We start from the raw sequence: 13,347 nt of genomic DNA, 5'->3' as shown, positions 1-13,347 counted from the left end.
CGCTGCGGGCGCTCGACCGGGCGAGACTGCGGCCTGGATTGACTAAGCGGAGAGTGTGGCTGGGCACATGACCGACACAGCCCAAAACCGCCAGAAACCCAAAGACGAGCGACATCCTGGCCGGTTTGCATGGGCAGGCAGGGATGCCGGGGCGAACCCACGATCGACAGTACATACAGACACAGGGAGGAACAGTCCGTATTATCCTCCGTTTTTCCAAGGATTGAACGGCAGGGGTGGGCGCCTCTGAGTTCAATTAGCCGATAGCAAAATGCTGTGGGTGGACTCGCCATCCATCATGGACATGTCGATGCCCCTGAAGAAGCAAGTACATAGTTATTTGAGCGATCTGCTCGACAAGAGTTAGTATGTAACTATATTCTGCCTGCTGCTAAACGCTTTTGCTGTACGGAGTACGGGGTCGAATGCGCAATTGACTCTTCAAGGCTCTGTACTCCGTACTCCGTCCCCAAAGGGAGAACTCTTCTCCCCCCGATGATGACGGGGCCCACAGCCTGAAGGCGATTCTCGTTGAACTCGGCTTCTCGTGGCAAACATCGGAAGAAGGGCCACATGGCCAATCAGGACGAACGGAAGTCGATGACGCTCTGGGTTCCCCCCCAAAATCCCTTCCCGCGCACGTCGTCATTTGTCGTTGATCGAATGGCGATATTCACTCGAGCAGCAACGAAAAGACGCCGACCCGCGTATGCCGTTCGTCAAAAGCAAACTACATTCAGGATGTGCCTACGGTAGTTACACGCTTGAGGGATTAAGCATTGTGTCAGTTTAACGCTCAAACAAACACACTGACATCCAACATCCCAGCTGTCATGGACCAGCGTGATTCGGGAGAAGTTGCAAGTTCGACGATTTCGTGCTCCAACTCCCTCCTCCTCCACTACATACGACCATCAAATCCCTGCATGCGACCATCCGAAATTTTCATCCAGTATCGAAAATTTCTTCAACGGGCAATCTCCATCTTCGAATCATGTCCCAAGGTTCCAGCCCACTTTTCTCCAGCCAAGCACTTTTCCGAACTTTTCCCTACGGGATTTCCTGGGGACGCGGACGCTACTCCGTCGCTCCGGCATCCGTACCTGACAGTGTTAAACTGCTTGCCGGATTCGTTGTGCCTGGAAACGATGTTTCCAGAACTTTGGGGGATTCGCGACTAGTCGTCGTTAGTTCCCGTCTTGTGCAACGACGACGCCAGATTCAACCCTCCATAACATAGCTCCGAGTCAAGCAATCCTTCGTTTTGACTTTTCCCCCAATCTCGGTGACTCCTGAACCTCGAAGCGCCTGAAAAGACAAAAAGCCGTCTTTTTTAATCCTATGACACATACCGGCTGGTTTCGAGACAGTGCTAGCGAACGAAGGAAAAAAGCCTTAAAAAGTCTATTTTAACATCTTCTGTGCGATCAGATGACAGGCGGACGATATTCCGGGTGTAAGTTACTATGAGCCCCGTCCAGAAGTCCAATACAAGGGTGACCTCTGTAAGGCTTTCTTCTCCTTTTTGACTCGAGAAGCCCCTTTTCAGAGACCGATACATGATTGCCACTAGAACGATCATTCCAGTCCACGAAGAGGTGCCATGAAGAGAACCCTGTTCTCCGTACTCCGTAGCCATTCGTCAAGTGTGTGGATCTATTTTTGTGTACTCCGTAGTTCCAATTGCCCCTTTTCGATCGCGCGCGTCTCCTATTTACGTTGCCTCGCAAGCAGAATTATCGCCGCTCAATCATGTCCATTTCACCCAAGCGGTTAAATAATATAGCTCATCTCTATATAGCATGTGACGCTCTTACCGTTCTGACTGGGGAGAAGCTCTGACACAACTGATGTTGTTCAACCATGCTCGCACCCTGTTGGAAATATTCCTGTGTTACGAAGGACTTGCCAGCGCAGCGCCGATATGGAGCAATCAGCCCATGACACTTCCACCAACGTAGACCAGATGGCGTACACATACGTTTGTTGAGAGAATCATTTCAAAAGTTATTCTGAAACCAATTCCTCCGTACTCCGTAAAATTTAGAGACATCACGAGGCCGATTTACCTCTAAACCTTCGCCGCGGCGAGGCCCTCAGGCTGGCTAGCCCTACAGAAGGACTTTCGACGACCAAAAAGAACAAAACCCTATAAGAAAAAAGGGCTGAGACCTGAAATTCCTACCTGAAACCACTGGCCGGGGTTGAGGGGGTTATTGTTACGTTTTCGCTTCCCCCACTAATCAGAAATGCTCCGGAACCCCTAATTCTTCCCTTCGGCTATTCAAGGGACGAAAATCCTCTCTCTGATTTTTTTTTTTTTTCTTTCTCTTTCTCTCTCTATGCAGTCTCACTCATTCCCCCCCCCCAAACCGCTCTAAAAATAAAAAGCGGGAAAAAAAGAAACAGAGAAAAATAAATCCGAAAATTTCCGACCCATGTGACTGGGACCCGATCCCTGCGCTCAACCTCTAAAGAGACGGAGAATCAGGCTCCGTGCGATCCTTGTCAAGCTCGCGGAGATTTGCGTCGGTGACGTTTGGATGTTTCGACCTCCAGGCAATTATTTTTTTTTTTTTGCTTTTCTTTTCTTTTCCTTCCCTTTTCTCTTGTTGACAGTCTCGGGTGAACTGGATACATCGACTTTACATATAGGAGAGGACCATGCTGGATAGCAATGCGTCTCCTTGGGCGTATGTCTATATTGAATGACGAGGCCTAATAAGGGGTACTTGCAGTGGGCGCACTGCTATCATATCACTCAGAGCTTATAATAACCTCTCAACGCTTGCTTGCTTATTTATGTCTATGAGAAACATCCTAAAAAGATCCCTATCATCATACGTCTCTGTTGAAGAAGAAATCCACAAGCGAAAAGGAGGCACGGTAAGGGTATATACCACCGCTACCCACGCAAACAAAAAGAAAAAGGTCCTTTAAAATCAGAGAAGAGCTATCATCTGAACTCATCCATAAATTTCTTGTGGAAGGCCACGATTCTGTTCACCCAGTCGGTGCCAGGAGCCAAGAATGTCGTGCGGAAGTGGTACGTCCCCGGTTTCTGACCAAACCCGGAACCTGGGACGATGCAGACACCCGTAGCGTCAAGAAGACGGAGAGAGTAAAATTCATCGGGATGACGGCCTGCTGCTTCAGCAGCTGCGATGGCCTTCTGCGGAAGAGTAATGGACGGGAAAAGGTACATAGCGCCCTAGAAGGCAAATCGTGGTTAGAAGAACGCGCATCTCAATGGTTAATGAGGTCAAATGGAAGGGAAACGTACTGTTGGTTCCTGACATTCAACGCCTTCCATCTGCTTGAATGCCTCGTATAAGGCAGCGGCGCGCTGGTATAATCCGGTCGAGATGGCGCTGTACTCTTTCTGGTACAATTCATAACTCGGATCTCCTTCCCTTGGAGGATTGACCATCAGTTCGACAAGGCACTGTCCGATGACTGGCGGGCAGAGCATGACACTAATGAATTTGTACACCTGTTCCTCGACATCGGCATGGAATCCGACAAGCTCGAAGTAACCTCCTCGGTGGCCACATTCGCCCACCATACCCTTCGACACGCTGTGCAGCGATGCAAGCTCCACGTGGTCGTACTTTCCAGGAGATTCTTGCTGCAACTGTCGTAGTCTCTTCTTGAAGGATGTGAACTCTCCCTTAAAGATGTTTGTCTGGTAGACTTCATCGGCAATGATGACGAGATGTTCGTCGACCGCGAGGTCGATCACCTTCTTGACGGCTTCGGGGCTAAGACAAGCACCCGTGGGGTTTCCTGGGTTGATCACGACAATTGCGCGAACATCTGTGCCTTCTTCCTTGGCTTTGGCAACCGAGGCTTTGATCCCGTCAACATCTGTACCCCAGTTGCTTTCTTCGTCAAGGTAGTATGGAACGCATCTCGCGTTGAGAACGGCCAGCGTCGCGGTGTAAAGTGGGTATTGCGGGATTGGAACGAGCACCCCACTGTCATGGCCGGCACAAAGGATATTAAGGAGAGTGTTCACCCCTGACGACGCCCCGGCAGAGAGGTAAATGTGAGCGGGATCGGCGGGAAAGCCATCACGCTTTTCCATAAAATTAGCAACACTTTTGCGAACTAACGGGGATCCATGACTTTGACTGTAAGCCCCGACGCTTTGGACGTCCTTCAAAAGGTATTTCGCACGATCAATAACATCCTGCTTGTATCCAAACACCGACTTCAAAGTCTCTTCGTTCTCCAGCAACGGAGGGTATTCCATAAGACTTAGCACCTGGCGGAAGAATGTGATGGGCTTCTGATCTAGCTGCTGCGGGTTCCCGATATTGGCAAAGATGACTTTGTCGAAAGGCAGCGTATCGAGCTCCTGTTCCAGCTTGACCCTGTATTCTTCCGCCTTGACGGCCAATTCGCCACGGACTGCATATTTGGCAGCAAGGACATTCGGGTTTATATTTCCCTTATGAAGGCGACCAACTGGCAATGAACCCATCTTGTTGCCTGAGTAGGAGCGTGATGATATCCAAGGACCGAGGGAGGACGAGCGAGCGATATCTAGGGGTCAAGAATTTATACACAGTGTCAGTTGCTGCTCAAACAGAGGGTGACCGCGGGGTATGAAGGTTCTAGGGCAAAAGGAGCGGAATGGCCCGGATAATAATAATGCATGCCATCACCAGATCATGGCGCTGGGCTGCGGGGAGGAAACGTGGAGGAGAAAGTGCACCTCGTATTTTTATGCACAGAGGGGGAGCCACTGAAGAAAGACGACAAAGGGCCATACCTAGAACCGGGCTCGCAGAACCAGCTGCGAATCGTGTCAACGGTACCAATCGAGCTCCAGATAATACGCGCTCGCGGGGAGGGAAAGAAAGCGCAAAAGATCGAGTGTACCGGGGTAAGGGAGGCATGGCGAGGATTTTGGGTTCAGGGCCAGCGGAGAACTAAGCCAAATGACGGGACATAACCTTTTTTTTTTTTTTTTCCCCTCTCGTAGTTGTCTGGGGGTGAGTTGTCTCGGTCGCATTCCTCGCCGTCACGTTTGCTGCTCCATCGCAAATTCTGAGGGCGTCCACCACGCGGTTTTGACTTTGCGGTGGCTGTCTCGGTCGAGAATCCGAGACAAACTTTTGTTCACAGGAACGTCCGGCTATTGCAACATGTCGACCTGCTGCTACTTCCACTGAGTTTGGCGCTGGCTACAAGACAAATATATCTTCTCGAAATACGGAGTACCTCCAAACCAGTTTCGTCATCCTTATCATGCAAGAGGCCTGACCACAACCCGCATAATTTATGACTGTTCCTTGCCTTTGAATTCGGCTCAGATTCTGAATTGGAAACCCATGAACATCATCTATTGTTCGCACCTTACAGCAGATGGTAATACAGTACAAAAAATCGCTCTCTTATCTTTTCTGAACTGCATATGCCTTCCCTGAGCCAAACCCACGAGCTGGTGAAACATAGTCATGCATCATTAACCTCGTTCACTGCCTCTCATTCTAACAGCCTGGCCGTATTTCTGAAGCTTTGTGATTAGTGCATCGCCTTGCTTGACCACATCAGCATATTGCTTGTTCTTGTCATCTGGGCGATTGGTTTCAATTACACCATTGACCCGGTCAATTGTGCAAGCTATTCTATCACCAGCAATGAATTTGGCGAGATCTCTGTTCAATTCCCATCAGCATCAAGCACAGTTAATATAGTTCGGCAAGCGGTGATACGTACCTGTCAAGGAAATCTACGGTCACACCAAACTCATTCGCCATGCTGTTCAGGCCGACCACCCGGTAACTTTGTAGGAGCTGCTGATACCCTCGCAACCGCATTTCTCTAACAAACCAGGATCTATGCTCATGGAGGTAGCGGTCTTGGGTGAGAAAGTTATCTTCGACAGCGGCAAGGGCCGTGAAAAACGTGCGATATATGCCGTTGTAAAGACTACCGACAAGATTGGACAGTGGAGTAAAATCGACAGGTGCCTCGGTTTCTGCTTGTATGCCACTTCCAGTACCTAGCGTTGTGAGGTTGACGATGGTTGACGCTTGACCTGGGGTCGCGCTAGACGCATCCTTCATCTCCTCGTCTCCCGCACCGGGGCCAGACGATATCGCCCCCGTTAGCGCCGATAACCTGTCTTCTCCTTCACCCAGAATCGCCCTAATTTCTGGCGCGTCCACCACCTTAGCCTTGAAATCTACCCGCTTCAAGGATAAGGAGCCGGCAAGAACCGCATATACGACCAGTGACGAATAACTGCACAATTCGTAGCTGGTGAAAGTAGATAGGCTGTCGAGAAGAAGAGGCGCAGCTAGCTTATAGTTGCGGATCGTAAGCAAGTGTAAACCTTTGTATGCCTTCAGCCGGTTTCGACGATCCCAATCTCCACCGCCCTCCACGAGAGAATTGGCTCGTTCAATATGCTTTTTAACGAATAGTTTATCCCCAAAAAACAATCCAATCCGTATCATAGCGAGAACAAGGTCAATTTTTGTTCCTAGCACCCCGGTGTTTTCGAAGACGGCTTCATAGGCAGCGATGGCTTTGTCCTAGGTACACTCGGTATTAGTACGGACACAATTGCCAACAAGGTCAAGCGCAAATGTAGAGCATATCTCCTACCCGATCTCCAACGCGCGCCCAAAACTCTGCGCGTTTTCCCCGGGCGGCCTGAACCTCTGTGTCACCAGCAGCCTCTGCGGCCTCATCCTCCTCCTTCTGCAAAGCATCGAGCTCCTTCTTATTCTCAGCCACTAATCTCTCGTATAGCTTTTCATCCCAAGGAAGATCGACGGTCGCAGATGTTCGTGTTTGAGGGAGCATGTCACTTGCAACAACTGGCTTGTTGGAACTTGTACTCGTAGCTTGGGAAACGCCTTCGCCTGATTGATTTAAAATGCCCTCTACTGGGTGGGCTAGGTGACGGTACAGTGGGGCCATGTGTTTCTCTTCAATGGCGATTTGGAGCTTCTTCAAGGAGCCTTCTCGTAAGGCTGTCGGACATGCTGGATTGGCGAGGTTGAAGACATCCTGGGCGAGCGTGAGGTCGGGGTACTTCGCATACTGGGGATCGGAACCCATGACTGCCACCAAGCAAACTAACAGTGAACAAGAAAGGAAGGGGGGCGGAATAAGGAGAGAAAGAGTATCTGAAAAAGTGTGCTGTGTTGCGACGCTGAAGCTCTGTTGTCTGTCTGCCTCCAGCGTTGCGTGGAGCTTGAGCTGATGATGGTCGTCAAGGTTGCTAGCTGGTCTCGATTGGGACTAGCGTCAAGCTCGGTTGCCCAGCCCCAATCTGCAATGTTTTGCCGGTTGATGCGAGACTGTTTAAATGAACCACGTTTTTTCACAGCGATCGGAGGCAGAGGGGCAACGTAATATGAATGGAGATCCGGTTGCTATGCTCTTGATATGACACTAAGCCCCCCTCCAAAAAAAAAAAAAAAAAAAAAAATGAACACGTTGTCGAGCAGGAAACAACCAGCCCTTCCGGCCGCTGATATCTATTTTACTTACCTAGCTACGGAGTACAGTCCCAGAATGCCTACTCGGTACGGAGTACAACAAGATGCGAATGTCGACCATCCTACCTGGAAGGCCAATTTTGAAGACCATATAATTTAGCATCTTCTCTTCGAAACCCTGTTACCAAACTCATTCAATACGCCTCACCAAGCCGCATTTCGATTCCGATAGTTGAGACTGTCGACGGACGAGTTTGGTCTACTTTTTCCTAAATTAGAGCCCAACTGGCCACATCTACTCGCGTCAAAATGGATCGATTTTGGGGGTATATTTCAGCAATCGAGACTGGCCTCCTGCAGGAGCGCAACCTGCAGTTTACTGTACAGAAGGTACTCCGTACATACGCCGTAGTCAACCTCGCGCTAGCTCTCTGTGCTGTAAGGTGGCAATTGTTATTAAGCCTCTTCGGAGTCCTCTGTACCGACCGCGCAAATTATGAGGAACTCGCTAGAATGCTCCGGAATTTTGCGAGGCAGGCATGCTAGAATCAATGTTGCAGCCAGCAGGGACTTGGATTCCTGTCGAGGAGCGTCAATGTTCAAGCCGACCCGAGCGTCCACCATCCGAGTAGGAATCCTGGAGTTTTGTCATTTCTGCTTTCAACGGTCCAAAGCGTCTCAGAAAAAGAGTAGCAAGAATTTATGACTTTTACACTCTGAATTCAAACTGGATCCAAACAACCATCCTCCGGGTGTGCTTGGTTAATAACTCATGCCAAGTAACAAGTAAATGGAAACACATTGCCATTATGGGCACGCAGCGCAGTTCTCTGCTCAATCCTCCGTAATTCGAGCAACTCATACTCCGTACTCCGCGAAAGTGGTACTAATTATTGCTAATGCCTTTCTTCGCCCTTCTTTCTTTTACTCCGGTTTCTTAATAATCTTGATTTCTCAAAGCCAAGTGTTAGGTTGAGCCCCGATAGTCGGTCGGGAAAGCAACGAAAAATCGTGATCGGGAAAGGTTCCGGGCTCGGCATGTCTGAGTTTGGCTGACCTTAACGGATTAGCCCCTACCAAGCCCGGGCCCCGCGATGCTTAACTGCTCCTAAGGCCTTGAAAGCGGGCACCCTTGGCAACCCGCCCCTGCTTAACAGAACAACACATCCTCAGCTGCGATGATATTTTGCGATCGGGACCATGACCGTCACTCCTCCCCTCCTCAAAGGCTTGGTGGTGGGGGCATCTCACACGATCGTTCCCTACCCGTATCCGGACAAGCGGCGTTTTGGGAACCGTCTCGGAAGACTCCGGCCCATCAACCTGAGCGCCGTCCGCTCATGGGAAGCCGAACCTAAATACCACTCAACAACTTTCCCCCCAATCCCCGCTGTGTTGATGCGGAGGATCAGTATACAACCATGGGTCCTCGATAAGAGGCGTTTGGGTCTTCTTTAAACCCTCCCTGCCTTGTCGCTGCAGGTGATCGATCTACGATGATGAAATTCTTTCTCGGACTGGGGTCCGTGTCCGTGCCGAGAAACCTCAGATCAAGTTAACGAGCTACCAGACTCTGCGAGCCACTCCAATCCATGTTCCTGGTCCATTCAGTCGAGCCGCCCAATGACAGCGCTGCATGGATATGGAGAGCTGAAACAATGCATTCTTGTTCGTTTAAACTCACTTTTAGGGAGTATGTAGACTTGATCATAAGATGTGGGAGATCAACGCCACAGGCTATCGAATGTAGGCTCTTGGTTGGGAGAGTTCAAGCTAGCCAGTAAACCATCCTCCTCACCCCGGAGCTGACCTAAAGCCCTTTTCTCCATGATTCCAGGTTCTTTTTCCTTGTGCTTTTTATTTTTTATTTTTTACTTTTTTATCTTTTTTTCCACTCAGGGTAGTTAATACATGTTTCGGACTAATCAAGCTTATCAGGCCATGCTCCACGGTGAGTATAACGGTGAGCTGTTGGACAACGCTTCCTTCTTCTTTCTCCTTTTTCATCCCTCAACTATCTCTCTGTCTTTTTCTCCCCCACCCCTCTCTATCCATCCCTCCATCTCTGCTACCCCTCCTCTCAACGAGAGATTCGCGAAGGCAATCTGTGGTACCTGGCACCTTCAGAACACGTCGTGATTGGTCATGGCTACTACCAACGATGCAATATTGAGCCCTCAGCCTTCAAAGCCTGAAGAAAACACACCTTCAAAGACAGAGGAACGAATACAGGAACTCGAAAACACAGGCAAGTCACGCTGGGAGCGCAGTTGGCCAATCATTGCCTGTGGTGCCGGTCTCTTCTCTGATGGGTACCTGAACAACGTAAGCAGCTCTTTTCAAAATATTATACACAGCACTCGCTTTTTTTTTTTTTTTTTTTTGGCGAGTGAGAAGGATATATTGTTAAACACGCGTATAGATTATCGGGTCTGTAAACACCGTTCTTAGAACGCTATATCCGGAGGCCTATGCGAACTCGACAGCGGTTAAAAATGTTCCGTCCATCGCTTTCGCCGGGACAGTCGTCGGTCAGCTCATTTTCGGGTATCTGAGCGACCATTATTCTCGAAAATGGTCGCTTATGATCTCCACCGTTCTTCTTATCGTTTTTGCCGCCCTCTCAGCCGGATCCTATGGCGCCGGAGGAAGCCAGTCGGGACTCTTCGCAGCCCTCACAGCATACCGCTTCTTCCTGGGCGTGGGCATCGGCGGGGAGTACCCGGCAGGTAGCGTCGCCGCCGCGGAGAGTTCTGGAGAGCTCAAAAGGGGTCACCGCAATCGTTGGTTTATCATGTTTACCAACTTTCAGATTGATTTTGGATTCGTCGTGTCAGCTTTTGTGCCCATGATTCTTGTCCTTATCTTCACCGAAAACCATCTGCGGGCTGCATGGCGCGTGATGTTGGGTCTGGGTGTGATTCCGCCATTGAGCTTGTTCTATCTGCGATTGAAATTGAAGGAGCCCGAAGAGTTCAACCGAGAAAGGATGCACAAATATCCTATTTGGCTGATTGCCAAGTATGCCAATCCCCCCTCGCGGCCTTTACAGAGCAAACCACAGTCCCTATTTTTCCTATTATGAATAATCTGCCGCTGACTTTGCCGTAGGTTCTACTGGTGGAGACTTGTAAGCAGATAATCCATAGGACTCCTATAACCGGCCCTAATAACTCACTGATCGAGTAGTCCCTTGTCTCCTTGATCTGGTTCATTTACGACTTCTCGGCATATTCGTTCGGAATCTACTCATCGGTTTGGTTGAAGATTGTCCTTGCTGACACTGCTCCGATGTGGAAAGCTTTTGGCTGGAACACACTCATCAATGTTTTCTACATTCCGGGCTCAGCGTTGGGAGCATGGGTAAGTGACTGGATCGGTCCACGGTACTGCCTGGCTCTGGGTGTTGCTTCTCAGGGCGTCATCGGGTTCATCATGGCTGGGTGCTATAAGTGGCTTGCTACGTCTGAGAATGTAGCCGCGTTTGTTGTCGTTTACGGGTAAGAATTGTTCTGCCGGAATGATCTATTCATAGGGAGACTAGCACTGACAGTAAAACTCCCGTCCTAGACTCTTCCTGTCGTGTGGAGAACTTGGTCCTGGAGATAACATTGGCCTGGTGGCTTCCAAAAGCAGTGCAACCGCCATTCGAGGTCAGTATTATGGAATTGCGGCCGCCTTGGGTAAAGTTGGGGCGTTCGTGGGGACATATGTCTTTCCTATCATTCAAAATAATGCACCAAACGAAATTCGCGCTGGGCAAGATCCGTTCTTCGTTTCTAGTGCGCTCTGCTTGTTTAGCGCAGCGCTGTCAGCCTTTTTACTACCCCATATTGGACAGGTAAGGGGATTCCCCGTTTAAGATGATGCATCCGCTAACATTATCCCCGGGGTGTAGGACACAATCACGTATGAAGACATCCGGTTCAGGAGATATCTCGAAGAGAATGGGTATGATACGAGCACTATGGGTAACAGGAAGCAAGAAAGGACCGAGGAGAAAGCTTAGTCAAGAAGTGACATATTGAGCGCGGGGTTTGACGACAAATTTTCCAGGTGAAGTAGTGGAAAATATCTGGTTAAGCTGTCGGTATAGTTAAATATCCACCCCAAATTTCACTTAGTTAACGGCCTTCTTCGGTCGAATCAACTATGAGTTAGTGGAATGCGTTCTCTTTAAAACATGCAAGTTAGTAGATGCGACAATGTCGAATATTTACTGTAAAAGCCACAGTGAAGCAGCCTAATCACATAGAGGCCATAGGAGATACTCGCGTTCCAACAATCCCAAAAGGCATTCATTCCGGGTGTCGCGCCGTCGCCGCCCTGAAGCTGCAAGTGAATACCGAGGCGGAGTGCCGAGGTTATTTATCACGTGCCTGCTCTCCTGAAGCAGAGGCGACGGGACGACTGCTTCGGATCGTTAGCGATCCTCAAAGATATCGACCGGGGGTGGGTGTTCTTTTTCTCTTCTTCCATCTTCAATTTTCTAGTATATCACTGGTGATTTTCCTCGACTTTCCCATCTGTCTGGGTCCCGAAGTTAACGAGGTCGACGATCATCCTCCCGACGTTGGCGACCGAGCGAATCACAAGCTAAGCTATTTAACGTGTCCGTTCCACCAAGAGTTGCAGAGCGACTCCTTTCCTCCAACCCGATCGTTATTCCTGGACAAGAGAGGGAGTAAAACGCTCTAACACACCGTCAAAATGGTCGCTGTTGCGCTGGCTTACCACCCCACCGTCGCTCATTACTTGAGATTTGTCGCCACGACCGGTAATCGCTCCCGCACTATATCCCAAGAAATTCCCCATCTTTCCACCTCCCCATACTAACATTCCACCCCACCACAGTCGGCCGCGACAAGGTCCTGCGGACCCTCCAATACCTCTCCCGCTTCCTCGCCTGGTACCTCTACCGCACCAACTACTCTCAAGCCAGCATCTCTCCCTTCGAAGCTATCAAGAAGCAGTTCGCCCTCACCCGTAAACTGCTGCGCGTCGGCAAGAACGTCGAACATTTCAAGGCCGCCGCGGTCGCACTCGATTCGAAAACTGCCCCTGCGGGTGGTTCCAGTGCCGTCTCCGCCGCAGCCGATCCGGTGCTGAAATACCTCGCCGTCGGTCGGCAGTTGGGATATGCAGTGTACCTGTCGTACGACATGGTCACCTACCTCGATGCTGCGGGCATTCGGAAACTGAGCACGGTGAAGAAGTTGCAGAGCCAGGCGCTCAAGGCGTGGATGGCTGGATTGCTGTGCTCTGCGATCGCGGGTGTCTATTCGATGTGGAGACTGAGAGATTTGGAGAGGACTGTCAACAAGCAGGATGGCGAGGGGGCGCTGGAAGGAAAGAAGATTGAACGGTTAGTGCCGCCAGATATTTTCCTCTTGCTTTTTTGGGCTAGAACTATGTGTATGTGCGTATCAGTTTTATTTTCTAACTGTTTGGTTTTTCCATCTAGTGAACGTGCCGCCGTAACAACCCAACTGGTCTCCGATATCTGCGATTTGACTATCCCCACATCGACACTCGGGTATGCCAATCTCGATGATGGCATTGTGGGCATTGCTGGAACGATCAGCAGTCTGATAGGAGCCTGGTCTGCTTGGAAGAAGACCGCTTAAACTGTTGGGAAATCTCCCATGTTAAACATGTCACGTTTTATGGTAATTCTTTTTATCTATGTTTTAAACAGCTAGTTTCCCTGGGTGGTCGTTTTATTCCCCTATAAAGATAAGACTGCTTTATCACCTTCGATTAGAATTCAGATGGGATTCATAGGTCTTTTTGTGTTTGTACATGTGATTTCATCTTCGGTATGTATGTACTATTATGAGACTTTCTTCTTCGGTTCTTGTAATACCTGCGGCCACTGTAGAGT

At 49.7% G+C, this 13,347-nt stretch overlaps 5 protein-coding genes across 5 annotated transcripts; 3 read left to right on the top strand and 2 right to left on the bottom strand.

The window, feature by feature from the left end:
• Positions 1-89: 89 nt before the first annotated feature.
• CIMG_10710 (uncharacterized protein) lies at positions 90-1,795 on the top strand. Its single transcript, XM_012358874.1, has 2 exons — positions 90-1,456; positions 1,574-1,795. Exon 1 carries the CDS (start codon positions 834-836, stop codon positions 1,179-1,181), a length of 348 nt encoding a protein of 115 aa, XP_012214297.1. The 5' UTR covers positions 90-833; the 3' UTR covers positions 1,182-1,456; positions 1,574-1,795.
• A 995-nt stretch (positions 1,796-2,790) lies between these two features.
• CIMG_01266 (alanine aminotransferase) lies at positions 2,791-4,991 on the bottom strand. The gene is made up of 3 exons (XM_001247494.2): positions 4,778-4,991; positions 3,284-4,548; positions 2,791-3,211 (listed from the first exon to the last, which is right to left on the bottom strand). Exons 1-3 carry the CDS (start codon positions 4,902-4,904, stop codon positions 2,957-2,959), a joined length of 1,647 nt encoding a protein of 548 aa, XP_001247495.1. The 5' UTR covers positions 4,905-4,991; the 3' UTR covers positions 2,791-2,956.
• A 340-nt stretch (positions 4,992-5,331) lies between these two features.
• CIMG_01267 (proteasome regulatory particle subunit) lies at positions 5,332-7,196 on the bottom strand. Its single transcript, XM_001247495.2, has 3 exons — positions 6,622-7,196; positions 5,728-6,548; positions 5,332-5,666 (listed from the first exon to the last, which is right to left on the bottom strand). The coding sequence occupies exons 1-3, from the start codon at positions 7,078-7,080 to the stop codon at positions 5,474-5,476; spliced, it is 1,473 nt and encodes a 490-aa protein (XP_001247496.1). The 5' UTR covers positions 7,081-7,196; the 3' UTR covers positions 5,332-5,473.
• A 2,148-nt stretch (positions 7,197-9,344) lies between these two features.
• On the top strand, positions 9,345-11,472 carry CIMG_01268 (MFS phospholipid transporter; the record flags this gene model as incomplete). The annotated part of the gene is made up of 6 exons (XM_001247496.2): positions 9,345-9,788; positions 9,886-10,484; positions 10,575-10,593; positions 10,653-10,963; positions 11,034-11,304; positions 11,362-11,472. Exons 1-6 carry the CDS (start codon positions 9,609-9,611, stop codon positions 11,470-11,472), a joined length of 1,491 nt encoding a protein of 496 aa, XP_001247497.1. The 5' UTR covers positions 9,345-9,608.
• Positions 11,473-11,896: 424 nt separating this feature from the next.
• Positions 11,897-13,297, top strand: CIMG_01269 (peroxisomal biogenesis factor PEX11). Its single transcript, XM_001247497.2, has 3 exons — positions 11,897-12,240; positions 12,318-12,828; positions 12,928-13,297. Exons 1-3 carry the CDS (start codon positions 12,174-12,176, stop codon positions 13,088-13,090), a joined length of 741 nt encoding a protein of 246 aa, XP_001247498.1. The 5' UTR covers positions 11,897-12,173; the 3' UTR covers positions 13,091-13,297.
• The last annotated feature ends 50 nt before the right edge of the window (positions 13,298-13,347 follow it).

Source organism: Coccidioides immitis (genome assembly GCF_000149335.2).
Source record: "Coccidioides immitis RS genomic scaffold supercont3.1, whole genome shotgun sequence".
NCBI classification, from domain to species: Eukaryota; Fungi; Ascomycota; class Eurotiomycetes; order Onygenales; family Onygenaceae; genus Coccidioides; species Coccidioides immitis.
The sequence above is the reverse complement of the archived record's forward strand: the minus strand, read 5'-3'. Positions and strand labels throughout refer to the sequence as shown.